The 15,591-nt window shown below is 40.5% G+C and overlaps 1 protein-coding gene and 1 long non-coding RNA gene across 20 annotated transcripts in view; one reads left to right on the top strand and one right to left on the bottom strand.

The window, feature by feature from the left end:
- LOC137318391 (uncharacterized) overlaps window positions 1-15,591 on the top strand; it is a 301,286-nt gene that overhangs the window by 261,493 nt on the left and 24,202 nt on the right. The window lies entirely within an intron of this gene.
- Window positions 8,275-15,591, bottom strand: part of LOC137318255 (cAMP-regulated phosphoprotein 21-like) — a 455,290-nt gene continuing 447,973 nt past the window's right edge. For all 18 annotated transcript variants that reach the window (XM_067981189.1, XM_067981224.1, XM_067981218.1 and 15 more), the window contains 2 exons: window positions 12,848-12,999; window positions 8,275-9,042 (listed from right to left, as the gene is read on the bottom strand). In XM_067981189.1, the coding sequence (XP_067837290.1) occupies window positions 8,785-9,042; window positions 12,848-12,999 (410 nt within the window). In that variant the 3' untranslated portion in view covers window positions 8,275-8,784. The remainder of the gene's footprint in view (window positions 9,043-12,847; window positions 13,000-15,591) is intronic.

The raw sequence follows: 15,591 nt of genomic DNA, 5'->3' as shown, positions 1-15,591 counted from the left end.
TTTGTGTGCTTTCCCAGGAGATTAGTTGAGCCCTTCTATAACAAGACCCATTCTGTTACTAGAGTAATTATAGAGCATACAATTTAAATTCCAAGGGCATGTTTCTGGATGAGTCTGGGGTGTCCTGCAATATAGTATGGCAAGGGTCTCAAGAAACGTGCTAGTGTGCCACATGCTGCACAACTTTGCATAACAAACAGGCCTCCTCATGGAGATGGCAATATGTACAGACATTTCTTTGAGCATATCAACTTGCATGGATCTCATTCATACCCCCTCATCAAAACCATTTCCAAACCTACACCAAGAATAATGTCTGCACAATTATCAACTTTAATCAAAACCCATACTGTGTGTGCACCTAGTGCTTCCTTCCATTCTGCTTCCCTTTGATGCCAATATGTGATCTCTTATAGCTAACCTTGTGCTTCTCAGAGGTGCTACCAGGATTGTGGAAGGTGCTATTATGAACATTTACAAGTGGTGACTCTCGTGTCATACCAGTTAAGACCTGAGATGGACCTAATGCAGGCTGCACCTCTTATGCTGTTGCGTGGGCAGCCTGGGCATGTTCCCTTTCTGGCAAATGTACAGACATATAGGGGAGGGGCTGGCAGGAGGGACTGCGTGTGCTGCTGTCCTAAGATACAGCAGCATCTTGTGAGAGCATCCCTGCCACGCCAGTAACAGGGGTGTGAATTTCTCCCTGCTGTAATTTTGGTGGAAGATCCGTGGAAACCGCAGAAAAATGGCACTAATTCTGCATGGTCACTGATCCCACTAATACTTGTCTGCATCCGAGCCTCAATCACTTGGAAGCTGCAAGCGACTGCTCTCTCCACTCTGGTGTTCAAGGCCTTTATGACAGAAACCTGTGTATCCATGGCAGAAGCTAAGACTGACCTTAGGGCCTCTGTGGTGGTGGGGCCAGCACTGCACATTGGCCTGTCTCTGCCACATGATCCAGTTGGGCTGCAGTGCTGAGAAGTCATCCATCATGGTGCTCCAGATGTGTGTCGTGAACTCTACAATTGACCTTCCAGCTGCTGCATGTTGCCCACTGGCTGACACCCGAGACGTTCTGTAAATGTTTTCAATGCTGCTTTCCAAAAAAGCTTCTCTGGGGATGCTTTAAGCTGCTGTAGGTGTTTAAATCTGGCAGCGGCATGCCACTTCCTGCCCCCACCCGTACCCCCCCCACCCCTCAACAGGGTGAGCTCCCAATTGCAGGCAATGATAATGCCAGGAACCCACCACAATACTCAAATGTATCTGACATCAGAAAATTCGGGGTGGGGGGGGGGGGGGGGAGTGGGGAGAGGAAAATCCACACTTTTGTCTCCAATCAGTTTCCTTCCCCTGAGCTTCTTTACAGGACCTGCACATAAATTTGATAATCTGCAAGCACCCATCATTTAAAAACAGGACCTATCAGATCTATATCCTAAGGCTCTTATCTTCCATCCCCAATTGTTCTTGCTCACTCATGCTCAGTGCAATACCCTGTGCACTCACCACTGACACGCTCTCCATGGCTCTGGGATAAATGTCCCTGGCCTGGAGCTTGGCTGGGAGATGATGATTTACTGCATGTGCAATAAATCTGGATCTTCTCCCTCCTCTGCTTCTTCTTGGGGAAGAAGAGGTTACAATGGGTTGCTGAGGAGCTGGGTTCACACATGACTTTCAGCACATGAAGGTTTCATGATCTAATTTGCTTGCAGGTAATGGAGGATACAATAGATTGAGAATGATGAGAAGTTGAATGTCTTAACAAACCTGCAGTTGGCAGCTGCCCTCCAGCATTCTTGCCTCCAACTGACTCTGTTGACTGCTTCCCCAAGAGCTCCATTGCTTCCCCCTCATAGGGGTGAAAGGGCAGAGATTGCAGCAGCCAGAATTATGGCCAAACTATCTCTTGTTATGGGCTGGTCTCTTCTTTAAGAACACAAAAATGAGAATATCCTCTGGTTGCTCTGAGATGCAGTAATACCCAAGTGTCCACGGAAAGACCATGTTGGACTATGTACCAAGTGAGGCTTATAGTGAGGTATATGCAAATAAGTCTGAGTGAAGGCTAGATGTGTGAAGGTACCTCTGGGGCATTACTTCAACAGAGTGAGGAGGAGGTGGCTGTAAGTGACTGACAAACTTGGTACAGTTCATTCTTGGCAAGTGTGGCAGCCTCCTCTAACTTTGCTTGACTTGGTACGGTCATTAAATTGCTTGTGGCACTGCGTTGCCATCTGTGAGGTTGTGGAGTTGGCACTGACTGCCCTGGTCACTTTCTTTGAGTGCCTGGTTCAACCTTTTGGTGACCCTCTCCATTCAGTCCTCCTTCCACTGCCAGCAGCACTTGCACTGCAGCGTCTGAAAACTTGGGAGCTGACACCCAAGACATTCTGTAAATATTTTCAATCTTGCTTTCCAAGCAATCTTCTGTGGGGATGCTTTAAGCTGCTGTAGGTATTTAAATCCGGCAGCGGCATGCCACTTCCTGCCCCAGCTGCACCCCTCCCCTCCACCCCTCAACAGGGTGAGCTCCCAATCACAGGTAGTGATAATGCCAGGAACCCAACTACAATACTCAAATGTATCTGACATCAGAAAATTCAGTGGGGAGAGGAAAATCCACACTTTTGTCTCCAATCAGTTTCCCTCCCCCGAGCTTCTTTACAGGACCTGCATGCAAGTTCTCTCTAAGGGAGATGAGTTTGGAACTCTTTGTGGTTAAAAATGTGCGCAGTTGTTAAATGTGGAGTGAATTTCATACCTCTGAAAGTCACAGGAGTTGGAAGGCAGCATAGTATTGAGAGAATTAGTCCATTGAACAGGATTCAAATATGGAAACCAAGAATCAACAGTGACACAAGTCCCTGGTAGGCCAAACGGGATATAGGAGAAAAAGGAAGATAACATTGAAATTTATGAAAATTAAACACATCATTAAATTCAGGAAAAGTCCAAAAGACATTTCTACTTAAATAAGCAGCCAAACACTGTTAACCCAACATGACAGTGGAAAAATAAGCAGAAGAGATGGAGCTCAGACTCTGGTGTGTGTAGGGTTGCCAACCCTCCATGATTGCCTTGAATCTCGAGGAATTAAAGACTAATCTTCAGGACACTGCTGCGAGCAACCCAGGGGAAAAATCATTGGGGCATTAAAAAAAAATTGTGCTTAAAAAATTTTTCAAACACTTTTGTTTACTAGTTATAAAAATATTGCATGTGGGGGCAAAAAGGCTGTTTGACTGACAGTCAAGAATCATCCAATCGGGTAACGAAGAGTCTATTCGCTTTCCAATTGGTGTGGGAAGGCAGTGCCCTGCGAGTATGGACATGTTGGGCGAGCAATGGCAGAAGGCAAGAGGTCATGTGATGACACCTCCAGGAATATGTCCAACCAGATTTGCAACCATAGGTGTGTGACAGCCACGTCTACTGCCAATGGCACAAGAAAGCATATTGAGAACAGAGACCTAAATACAGCTGAGTGGGAGAAGTAACCACTTGTGTGTGAAAGGGACATTCTTTTAAGAATTCCTTGAATGACTTTTCTCTTGAATGTATATTTTCTTTGTATGTGGAGATTGATGAATGAAAAAAGATCTCCTACCTTCAGTATTGTCTTCTTTCTTTGATGGTGTATTTTTCTCCACATAAGGACAGACCTATTCTAGGGTATGGGGAATTCACAAGCTCAGTGTAACTCCAGAATTTAACTCTAGACCATCTCAAGTCATGTGATATGTCATATAAACATTCCCCACTCCCATACTGCACATTCAACACAAGTGAAATCAGGCTCCATGTTATTTGGTGGTTTTCAATTTGCTACTTCATAACTTTAAAGATTGTGTGGGACTGACAAATGAATAGATGTAATGAAGTAGCCAAAATCGGACTCACATGGTTTTTTGAATTACTGTAGATGCTGTGTATCCAATAGGTGCTGATGATGATATTTTGCCTACAGCTCATAGATTGGGAAATGTGACTGGCAAAAAAAAAGACCACTCTTGTTGACTTTGATGCCCAGAAAGAAAATATAGTGTTAGAAGATCTAATTTCCATCCTTCTAAGTAAATATTATAATTGATTAGCTGAGCTAAAAAAGCAGGCACTGAAAATGAGAATACAATTGGAGTCATACACTACCTGGGGTGGAAGACAATACACATGATTATAGTCATGAAGAGAATGGATCCAGCATGTCAATATAGAAGGAAGACTTCCATTTTGATTTAAAATAAACGCACTTTGGGTCAGGGTGAAGCTCCACTTTGGTTATCAAGTGGAAGTGTTTGAATGTATGAAATAGAAACAGGTGATACAGTTATTGTTGAAGCCACAATTCACCACAATCATTATAAGAGAGAAGAGGTAGAGATAATGGACAGGAACTAGCAGAAAATCAAATTTCCTGTTAAATAACTGAGTCATAGAGAGCTTTAAAATTTTAAGTATTTACACAACACTGTTTATTGAAGCTGTACAAATGACTGTGTCATTATACAATTTTTTTTTCATTTGCTATTATTTTTCAAATAAAAAAGCTTATTATAAAAAAAATGAAAAGTACATTCTACTATCCATCTAGAAAAACATTGGTTGGTGATGGAGTCATCTAAAGTTTTATCACCAAATAAAATGAATCATTGTTTAGATTTACAGATACCTTTATTCTTAGTGATATAGTATGACAAAGCTCTAAAGACATGTACACAGTGAAATCTGTGTTCAACATCCAAGGGAACATTCTGAGATGGTAAAAAAGAATTTCAGCACCATAAAGTCTCCAGAAAGATGGGAATGGACTGTTTCAGGCAGAAATCTCCAAGTGAGGTTTAAGAGTAGCCTGGTGTGAGTGTTAAATAAAAAATGATGGATCTACTGTAACAGTTTGAAGCTCACTGACTCAAAATGTTTCAACTAAGGCCAGGAGTGTGACTGTGCTCAGAAGAAGAAATTTAAGGCCACAAGATGACAAAGGGTAAAAAGGGAGCGCACATAAGTTCATGGAAAACAAGATTAAGATCTCAGCATATTGCTGGGAGTCAGACAAAATGATTGATCTTCAAGGCTCCTTTTATGAACCTCTACATGAGCAAGTGATAACCGTTGAATTTTCCATATACAAGAGGTTAGAAGGCTGCAATGATTTTAATAAAATGTTAGAGTCCAAGTGCAAATAAAGGAAGATCATTGAATGTCAGAATTGATGGCTGTGAAGTAATTGTCTTGATATCATAAAGTTAATCTCCTCCACTTGCTGCTTTACATATTTAGAATGGATGCCAAAATTCTGTTAACCATTGGAAGCAGAGGACCTATACTAACTAACAGTGTTCTCCTCTCAAGAACCAAACCATCTTGAGAGTAACTATGCCAGATACAACTGCCATGATAGTGAAGCGAACATACCTTGTGAGAAGAGTTGCAGGTTGAAAGTATCGAGATCTGAGAATGTGAGCATTCAATGCTGATCCACTTAGCAGAGATACTATAAAAGATTCAAAGTGAATAAATTAAAGGATCTTGGAAAAACAGGAGATCAAAGTATATTATACAGGCTACCAGAGTATGATCTCATCTTAATTGCAATAACAGGTCATATTAGAAGTTTGAGGTTGTGCAGCATGAGGCTATCAATCTCTCATAGGAGCTTGGGCAACCCGACAATGGATTTAGTCTAAGGCACCTTTTGGTGGATAATTATGTAGCCATTCCTACTCCTACAATGTACTGCAAAGTACACACTACTGCCCCAAGTATCCATTTTCTTGTATTCCTTCTCAGGAAGTACTGAATTCTTTCTTCACACAAGAGACTTCCTATATTTATTCTGTACTTGGAATTGCACTGAAAAATGCATAAGTTGAAGTCATAAGAACTTTCTCAGTGGACATTCATTCCATTAAGCACGTTCACCATGGCCAGGTTCACACAGGTGTGGACTTTTCCAAATAAAATCTATCATAGGTCATATGCAGATGGATGGGGAAATCCAAGAAAACTGATGGTGGTAGGTTACTCTATTGAGCAATGACTAGAAATTTCAGGTAAGGTATATCTAAAACTAATGCTATTTAAACATCAAACTTATGAAAAAGTATCTGCTGAGGTGGGATTGAGCTAGAAGTGGCAGAAAGAAGCATACTCTTTTCAACCTCTTGCCCTCTTCAGCTTTGCCTGGCAGTAGATAAGAAATTTGAGGCTAGGTGTGTCAGTGGATCAAGATAGCTTAAGAAACAGTACATGCTTCCTTTGTTTGCATTTGCAGCAATTTTGCAGTCTGCAAAGTGTTATTCATTCAGGGATATATTAAATTTCTTAGATAATCTTGGGAAGCCCTGGACAGTGTTTGTGTCTCTGGCACTTGCTGGTGCATAAACAGTACCTGGTGTGCTTTCATCTTCATTGGAAGGACCCCTTCACTCAAGGGATGTCCTTCACTCAAAATGCCCCACTGCCTGGACTCATTCTCATGGCAACAGGAAAAGAAAGATGTTGAGGTAGTCAAATGTGCCAGTCAATGCTGATTGAAGCAGCATCAATGTTGACAATTCTAGCATCTAAGCCAGGACAAATTTCTGAAGCAAAATCTCTACTGATTGTAGATATTGAGACAAGCCCTTGCATCATGAAAGAATGCAGAAGGAATGAAACTTTGAGCACATACCAGGTTTGCTGGTGGGGTCTGTGTTCTGTCCAGCGTCAGCGACACTGAATAACTTGATGATTTAATTTAACCGATCTCTGCATCCATAGGCTGGGAAGGGGAAAATTAGTTAGAATTCTTGTTCCTGATCGCTATTCAGTGAGCACTGGTGGAAAGTGCAAGTATGTGGGTGTTGGGCAAATGTGGCATAATGGGCTTGATTTTCTGCCTAATGCCTAAAAGATGGTAAATCTAACCCTGTGTCCCTACCATTCCCCTACTGTATGAATGGAGTAATCCATTGATACATGGAGAATAAATCTGAGGTTGTATTCATTGCAAACTGCTTTTCTTTCAAAACTAAAAGCAGTTATTGAAAAAAAGTTTAAAAATCAACATACCTTTGGACTCCACTTTACTTTAATGATAAAACATTTAAAAAAAAGTTAAAAGTTGTAAGTGAACTCAAACACTGAAGGGTTCTTTTAATGGAATACAGCACTTTCTTACCATCATTTGGGTTTAACCATGTTTTTATATACTTTTTTTCCTTACTGCCCACCCCCCCACACAATAAATTACCCAAAACATAAGAGGGTTTAAAAAAACACCTTTAAGTTGTGACTTTTACATGCATAAGTTAAGGATAGGCAATAGCTGGAAATTCTATTATGCATTTACTTGGAGTTCAATTCCTAGTAGCAAATGTTGAAATGAAACTGCATTTGTTACCTTCCCTCGGAGATGAGCTTTTAGAAACCTGGAGAGATCTGTCCAATGAGCAAACTGTGAGTAAGATGGATTCAGCTGCAGCGGTACAATCTGTCACAGAAACACCCCTACATGGAGACCAGCTGGCTGGGATTTCTATAGGAACCTATTTGAAAACTTTTTTCGAGCATCTCTTACCAACTCCTCAGAAACAAAAATATTAAATACTATCAAGTTGTAGCTCAAAATTTCCAATGGGTATTTCAATTGGGTCACTTAGAAATATCAACCAACAATTAGAAAAGCTTAAGAGTTTGCCCACAAACAGATGTGCCCTTGGATGGATCACAGTAAAGTTTTCTGATACAATAGGAAGTTTAGAAAGTATTTGCAACAATTTCTAACATTAGAATCTCTGCTCTCAATGAAAAAGTTAAATCACATCACACAAGCTGCATTCACATTATGAAGATTAACAATATCATTGTTCCAAAATATTTACCCATTATATAAAAATACCGATCTACTTAATGCAACATCCACATTAGACATCTTTCATATTTTGTTTGTGTGGGGGGGGGGGGAAATCATCAAATTTACCTTGGATCTATTGACATGTCTTAGAGGTGCACAAAATCAGGCTGTTTGCTTAAGCTTGCATCTAATCATTTTGATTCACAATTGGCTTAAAACTGGGACCATGAGGCATTTATATTTACTGTACAGTAATAGCAATGTAAACAAATTTGCAGTTTCAGTGTTTTAATTCAGTAACAGCTGCAAAAGTACAAAAATGAATTAGCAGTTACTTTGTGAACAAGGTTTCAGCTACTGTCAGAAATACCTAAATTGGTACTCAAAAAATTAAAACATCAAGAGAAGAGACAACTCACATGGTAGAAATGTGACCTTTATCCATGAGGTCAAATAGTTTTATTGTGATTAAACACTACAATACAGTATATATCCATAAAAAACTCTATAGTGTATATAAATTATTCCTTCCATACAGCAATTCTTTCCATTTCAGCTTTGGTACAATGTGTATTTTATTATAATTGTAATACTTTTCAGCTTCACAAACTCAACACAAAGTACAAAACTAATCAGTATTGGGGTATTACAATCTACACAGTGGTGCTCAGTGGTAGGGAGAGGTCTTACCTCAGAGAATCCATGTCACTTAGCTAAGCTACAAAGGCATACCTAGCAGGGACATGACTAAAATGCACCAGTAACCAGCAAACATTTTTAAAAATTTTTATTTTTTTAACAGAATACCAGCAGTGATCAACTGAGAACTTAACACTTCATTTCCTCAACTGACGTCCCGTCTTTTTTTTGAAGGCCATAGTTACTATGTCCCATAATGCATTTTGATATGATTTTATTCACACACAGCCACAGTGTCAGTATTTGACCTGCCATCCAGTGCTGCTAATACTTGTACAGTTTGTTCTGCAGTTAGCAGGGATCACTGGTACATTATTGGTAGGACAGTGGGGTGCTACCAACCTTAGGTTGTTTTGTGGAGAAGGAGGTATAACATTACAATAGACAGGCATTCCAGTGGCTGGAAGTGTTCCTTGACCTGACTGGTTGGGTAGCATGATAGCTTGTGGATAAGATTGTTGAGGCATTCCTTGAGAACCCTGGGTCATTGGCACCTAACAATAAAATATTAAAGAAATCAGAACAGAGCTTTTTATTTAAAATTAATGCACAATCTACTTATATTCATGCAATAATGTTTTGGATTTTCAATAGATCTGGAATTTACAATTAGTAACACAAGTTTCATTAATCCCATCTTTCCCAAAGGAATTCACTGGCATTATTAACTTGCCTAGTCTAAAATTGTATCATTACCTCACGATGTGGGAGAATAAAACATGAACTGGTAGCACTCCTATTTCAAAGGCATGTATTTAACTCTTTCCAGCCTGAGCTGAAGCACAGCATAGCATTACTTTTATTAAAGTTATTCATAAATTTCCAGTTCTTAAAGCCCTTGTATCATTGATTTTCTTGCTTTCTGCAGGAAAACAGACAGTTAGCACCACTGTGTGTAGGTTCTGGCTGCTGATGTAGCAGGTTTAACAAGATAGAAATGAAACTGCAGCCAAATGCATCAATATATTCCTCAGCTTTATATAATGTTTTATAATGACATGTTTGCTGGCATATTTTTACCTCTGTGACGGAAACAAACATTTTTGGCCTATTTCGTGTGATTTCAAAACAGCTAGATTCAAAAAGCTCTCTCTTTGTTAAGTTTCAAAACAGAAGACAGGAGATAATTAATCTGCTAATAATATACCAATGCCTTGTGTTTGAAAATGAATTACGAAGTACCTTTGACGGGTGATATTGAAATACTAACATTTGACAGATGGAATTGATGAGGTGTTAAGCACAGTCTCAGAAAAATATGCGAAGGAAGATGCTAATTTCAAGCCTTTACCACTTTGCCTAGAAAGCTGTTGTAGCTGTTAGCAGTAATTCAGCAATAAAAATGTTAAGAAATTGTTTGATCGTCAAAAGAAAAGATAGCTTTATAATCCAGGATCTATCTTGTCATCTTTAATTTTTCTCCCAGCATCTTTTGTGTAAAGGAGGCAATGTGACATCAGAAACGGTGTTTCTAAGAACATGCTGAGAGGAGCTGCAAGAAATATGGATACTGATTCTTTTGGAGTCTTGGTCTGTGAGCAGTGACCGAGCAGTGTCAGCTTCCGAGATAATGGGAGAACTCGGAGTGCGTTCCACATATAGTTAAATATTCTTAAATTAGCATTTTACTACAGTTTGAAACTCAAACTGGGTAGAGAATAAAGGTGCTAGTTTTGGTGTGACGCAATCATAGTTTTTGCCCTTTATTTCCTACAGTAAATTGAAGTAGCTAGACCTAAAATGAAAGTTCTCTTCCATTACGCAAATTTCAACTTGAAAGTCAGGAAAACAAGCTGCCCGGGGTGTGTGGGGGGGTTGGTGTGTGATAAAACTGGCATTGTGAATCGGCCGCCCGTTATAGAAACCTCCCAGGCCAAGTGGATTATTTTATAAATTAGACTGGAGGGACGCAAGGGTGGAAATTGCGGAGGTACTGGCCATACTCTTCCAATCATCCTTAGATACTTGGGTGGTGCCAGAGGACTGGAGAATTGCAAATGTTAGAATCTTGTTCAAAAAAGGGTGCAAGGATAAACCCAGCAACTACAGGCCAGTCAGTTTAGTCTCGGTAGTGGAGAAACTTTTAGAAACGATAATGCGGCACAAAATTAACAGTCACTTGGATAAGCGTGGGTTAATTAAGGAAAGCCAGCACGGATTTGTTAAAAGGCAAATCGTGTTTAACCAACTGGATTGAGTTTTTTGATGACGTAACGGAGACAGTTGGCGAGGGCAATGTGGTTGACGTGGTCTATATGGACTTCCAAAAGGCATTTGATAAAGTGCCAGATAATAGGCTTGTCAGCAAAGTTGAAGCCCATGGACTAATGGGGGCAGTGGCAGCATGGATACGAAATTGCCTAAATAATAGGAACCAGGGAGTATTTGTGAACGGTTGTTTTTTGGACTGAGGGGAGGTATATAGTGGTGTTCCCCAGGGGTCAGTACTAGGACCATTGCTTTTTTGATATATATTAATGACTTGGACTTGGGTGTACAGGGCACAATCTCAAAATCTGCAGATGACACTGAACTTGGAAAGGTAGTGAACAGTGAGGAGGATAGTAACAGACTTCAAGAGGACATAGACCCGCTGGTGGAATGGGTGGACATGTGGCAGATGAAATTCAACGCAGAAAAGTGTGAAGTGATACATTTCAGTAGGAAGAATGAGGAGCGGCAATATAAACTAAAGGGTACAATTCTAAAAGGGGTGCAGGAACAGAGAGATCTGGGGGTATATGTGCACAAATCGTTGAAGGTGGCAGAGCAGAATGAGAAAGCGGTTAAGAAAGCATATGGGATCCTGGGCTTTATAAATAGAGGCATAGAGTACAAAAGCAAGGAGGTTATGATGAACCTTTATAAAATACTGGTTCGGCTACAACTGGAGTATTGTGTCCAGTTCTGGGCACTGCACTTTAGGAAGAATGTGAAGGCCTTAGAGAGGGTGCAGAAGAGATTTACTCAAATGGTTCCAGGGGTGAGGGACTTCAGTTACGTGCATACACTGGAGAAGCTGGGGTTGTTCTCCTTACAGCAGAGAAGGTTGAGAGGAGATTTGATAGAGGTATTCAAAATCATGAAGGGTCTATACAGAGTAGATAGAGAGAAACTGTTCCCACAGGCGGAGGGGTCAAGAACCAGAGGACATAGATTTAAGGTAAAAGAACCAAAAGTGACACGAGGAAAAACTTCTTTTTTTTACACATCGAGTGGTTGTGATCTTGAATGCACTGCCTGAGGGGGTGGTGGTGGCAGATTCGATTGTGGCTTTCAAAAGGGAATTGGATAAGTACTTGAAGGGAAAAAATTTGCAAGGCTACGGGGATAGGATGGGGGAGTGGGGCTAGCTGGATTGCTTTTGCATAGAGCCGGCACAGACTCGAAGGGCCGAATGGCCTCCTTCTGTGCTGTAACCTTTCTATGATTCTGTGGTCTGCTCACCAAAATGTTTTTTTTTGCCATGAAGACAAGATGGGCACTGGGGAAAGCTCAAACTGTATTATCAAAATTATTTGATAAAACTTTGTTAAGTAGAGCAATACAGTTTCATACTGATGACAAAGTACCTCATCTAGAAGTCAATTTACAGATCTATCTTAGTACTTTGGTAGGACTCCATTTAATGTAGTGCACAGTGGCGACTTGGAAATAAGTCTTTTTGATACACCAACAGTGACATTAGTGTTGTTAGACTATCTTGTACGACATATAGTATTCAATGAACTGAAAAACTGTCAAAAAACTAGAGTTATTTTATTGTCGGTTACTTAGAAGTTACACGTGTTAGTTTTAAAAGGGGAAATAGAAATGTAAAAACTGTAGGAACAATGAAAACAAAAGCATGATTTTTCAGTGCATCAATAGATAAACGATACGGTGAGGGATCACTAAGTTTAGCCTGTTTTAAGATTTAATGCAATTTTAGTCCTGCTATTCATCCTCAAGAATGGTTTATCTAACACATCTTGGTAAATTGGGAACTTTACAAGATTTAGGCATCATTTAACAGAATGGAACTGGCTGCCTGTTTAACTTTCCCAACAGTTGATTGAGAATTAAAAATTACAATAAGGAAATTGGGGCAGAGGCAAGAGTTATTCTCTGTATATGGTCAAAATATACTACTACTGTACATTGTAAGCTTGGTTATTTGTAGTTAACCTTCACAGCATTTAAACTGCAACACATCACATTTTGCTTTTTTAAGCCATTATTATACAAACTCTCTAAACAAATTCAAAACACCTTCAGATTGGAAGAGCAACTGGAAGACTTCCGCTAATGACAACCTACTTGGTAAGAAGACATGGCTGGATATTGGACCATCACACCTGGCACCTGATTTCCCTGCTGGTTGTTCAACAGGTTCTGACTCTGGGGTGGCTGCTGCACTCCCATCAGGCCTTGGAACCCTTGCTGCTGATTAGGCAAGACAGGTTGAAAACCTGGAAGGGGAAAGAGTCGGGCACATCATTTATCTTTGAACTCAACCTCGTCTTCCGAAGCTCATTATAAGCTCAACATTGTGAAGTTACAAATACATATTATTTCGCCTGACAAGAAAAGACTTGGGTGTAAATATATGGAAAAAAAGCAGCTACAGTAGTAATTAAGCTGTCTGAAGATAATAGCAATTAAAACAATAATGGTGCATTCAAGATGCCTTACACTCAGAATATCTCTGCCAAAGACAATCATAATTAAATGTATATGCCCCTAATTAACCCATTAGCATCTCATGCAGAAATATTTTCACCGATCAGATTTGAATTTAATGACATTTTAGGAGAATCCTCAGAGGACTGGGGTAAAAGCCTCTAGTGGATCTTCCCGATGCCCACTGATTGAATATTCCTAATGTGATTTTGTACCTTAAATATCCCTGGGTTCATTTAGTTACATTCTGGAGTGGATTGCAGTGTATAAGGTGATTTATTGGTGCCTTTGATTTGTTGGAGAATCAGCGTCCAGTTACTTTGTATGGCTAAACGACCACAAAACTACATGATAAATTACTATGACACAGTTCTGTAGATCAAATTAATCATCAGAATTATTCAATTTAGTGGTAAACTAGGTGAGGGAGGGATAAGTATAATATACAATAGCTTCAGTAATTAAAATTCAAGAGCATACTTTAATAAAGCAGAGGGTTGATGAATTTAGTGTATTATAAACAATTAGATTATTTGAAAAAGAAAGTATTCAATTAGTGTTTTTCTTTGTTACTCTTCACATTTAGGAAAATTCTTTCACTACAAGTGTTGCTATCGCAAATATTGCCAATGTACTCACATCCAAAAATACTTATTTTACATGAATATTTGTGCTCAAACTCTCCCAGATCAGATCTAAGGGTAGAAATAAAACGGGTGCAACGATGGAAGATTTTGGGAAGCAACGTCCCACGCCCGATCCGTACCAGGGTACGGGTGCTGCCATATTGGTTTAGGTGGCTGCCCAGGTGCCCGTCTAAAACAGGCGCTAGGACCTTTACATATGCAAATGAAGGGCCTAATGCCTGTTTCAGGACCCCTGCACTAAATTGGTGAGCGACGAGCAGGGCAGGCTTCTTTAGCCGTTGCTGCGGCCTAAGCAGCCACCGCCAAGAAAAAGTAAGTTTAAAGATAAAACATTCCTGTGGAGTCAGGAGGAGCAGGAGCACTTCTCCTGGCTCCGCAGCAATCCCGCGGATCGGTGCCGGCTTGTGATCGCCCGCCCAGGGTCTTACCTGAGGGCGAGGCAGGCAACCCAAAATTGGAATTCTGGCAATGGGTGAGCTGCCTCTGGAGGAGCGACAGGCGGCGGCCAATTTATATGAAATAAGGCCATAACCAACTTTTACCTCATAGTGTGGCTAGTTGTGTAAAAAATAACCTCCCTCGACACTGCCCCAACAATGTGTCCTAGCCCATCTGCTACTGCACCAATGTGAGATTTCCCACTTCCCATACCACCTTTCCTGCGCCCTTTAAGAACAAGATTGACAATTTAGTGCTAACAAAGGGTAGTTTTATACTGTTGGTCCAGACCTAGTTGAAACTGGGTTGAGATGCCCAAAACTCATTTCACATAGGACCGTCAGAGCCAACAGAGGGAAAAGACTTTCATCTCATCAGAAAATCTCTTTTCTTCATCCCATCAAAAGATCCTAAGTGAGATGAGTTTGTCCAGTGTCAACCTCGTTCCTAGTAAGCAAGGGCCAACAGCACAGGTCAGAATAGGTTAGATATGTGGTTGAAGGCAAAGGGATTAAAGGGATTTGGGAAAAGGACAGCACATGGGATTAGGACTAGTGCTCATGTGGAGGATAAACACCAACATGGTCTGGTTGGGCAGAATGATCTTGTTCCGTGTTGTAATTTGTATGTAACGTAACTCTATGTAACAGACCATAATACAACTCTATCTAACTGCCAACCCCCCAATCGAGAGCATAAAGATGGCAGGTAGAAAAATTCACACTGATATAAGTGATGGGTTCTTTTGAGGTTTGGGTTAAAGACTACTGTGGAAGATGCATCTGTTTCTGGCTATGCCATTACCATACCAGACTGATTCCTGGGATGGCAGGACTGACGTATGAGGAGAGATTGGGTCGACTAGGCCAATATTCACTAGAGTTTAGAAGAATGAGAGGTGATCTCATCAAAACATATAAAATTCTAACAGGACTAGACAGACTAGATGCAGGGAGGATGTTCCCGATGGCTGGGGAATCCATAACCAGGGGTCACAGTCTCAGGATATGGGGTATGTCATTTAGAACCGAGATGATGAGAAATTTCTTCACTCAGAGGGTGGTGAACCTGTGGAATTCTTTACCACAGAAGGCAGTGGAGGCCAAGTCATTAAATATATTCAAGAAGGAGATAGATATATTTCTTAATGCTAAAGGAATCAAGGGATATGGGGAAAAAGCGGGAACAGGGTACTGAGTTAGACGATCAGCCATGATCATCTTGAATGGCGGAGCAGGCCCGAAGGGCCGAATGGCCTACTCTTGCTCCTATTTTCTATGATTACTTGACATGAGA

Source organism: Heptranchias perlo, chromosome 3 (genome assembly GCF_035084215.1).
Source record: "Heptranchias perlo isolate sHepPer1 chromosome 3, sHepPer1.hap1, whole genome shotgun sequence".
NCBI lineage: Eukaryota > Metazoa > Chordata > Chondrichthyes > Hexanchiformes > Hexanchidae > Heptranchias > Heptranchias perlo.
The sequence above is the reverse complement of the archived record's forward strand: the minus strand, read 5'-3'. Positions and strand labels throughout refer to the sequence as shown.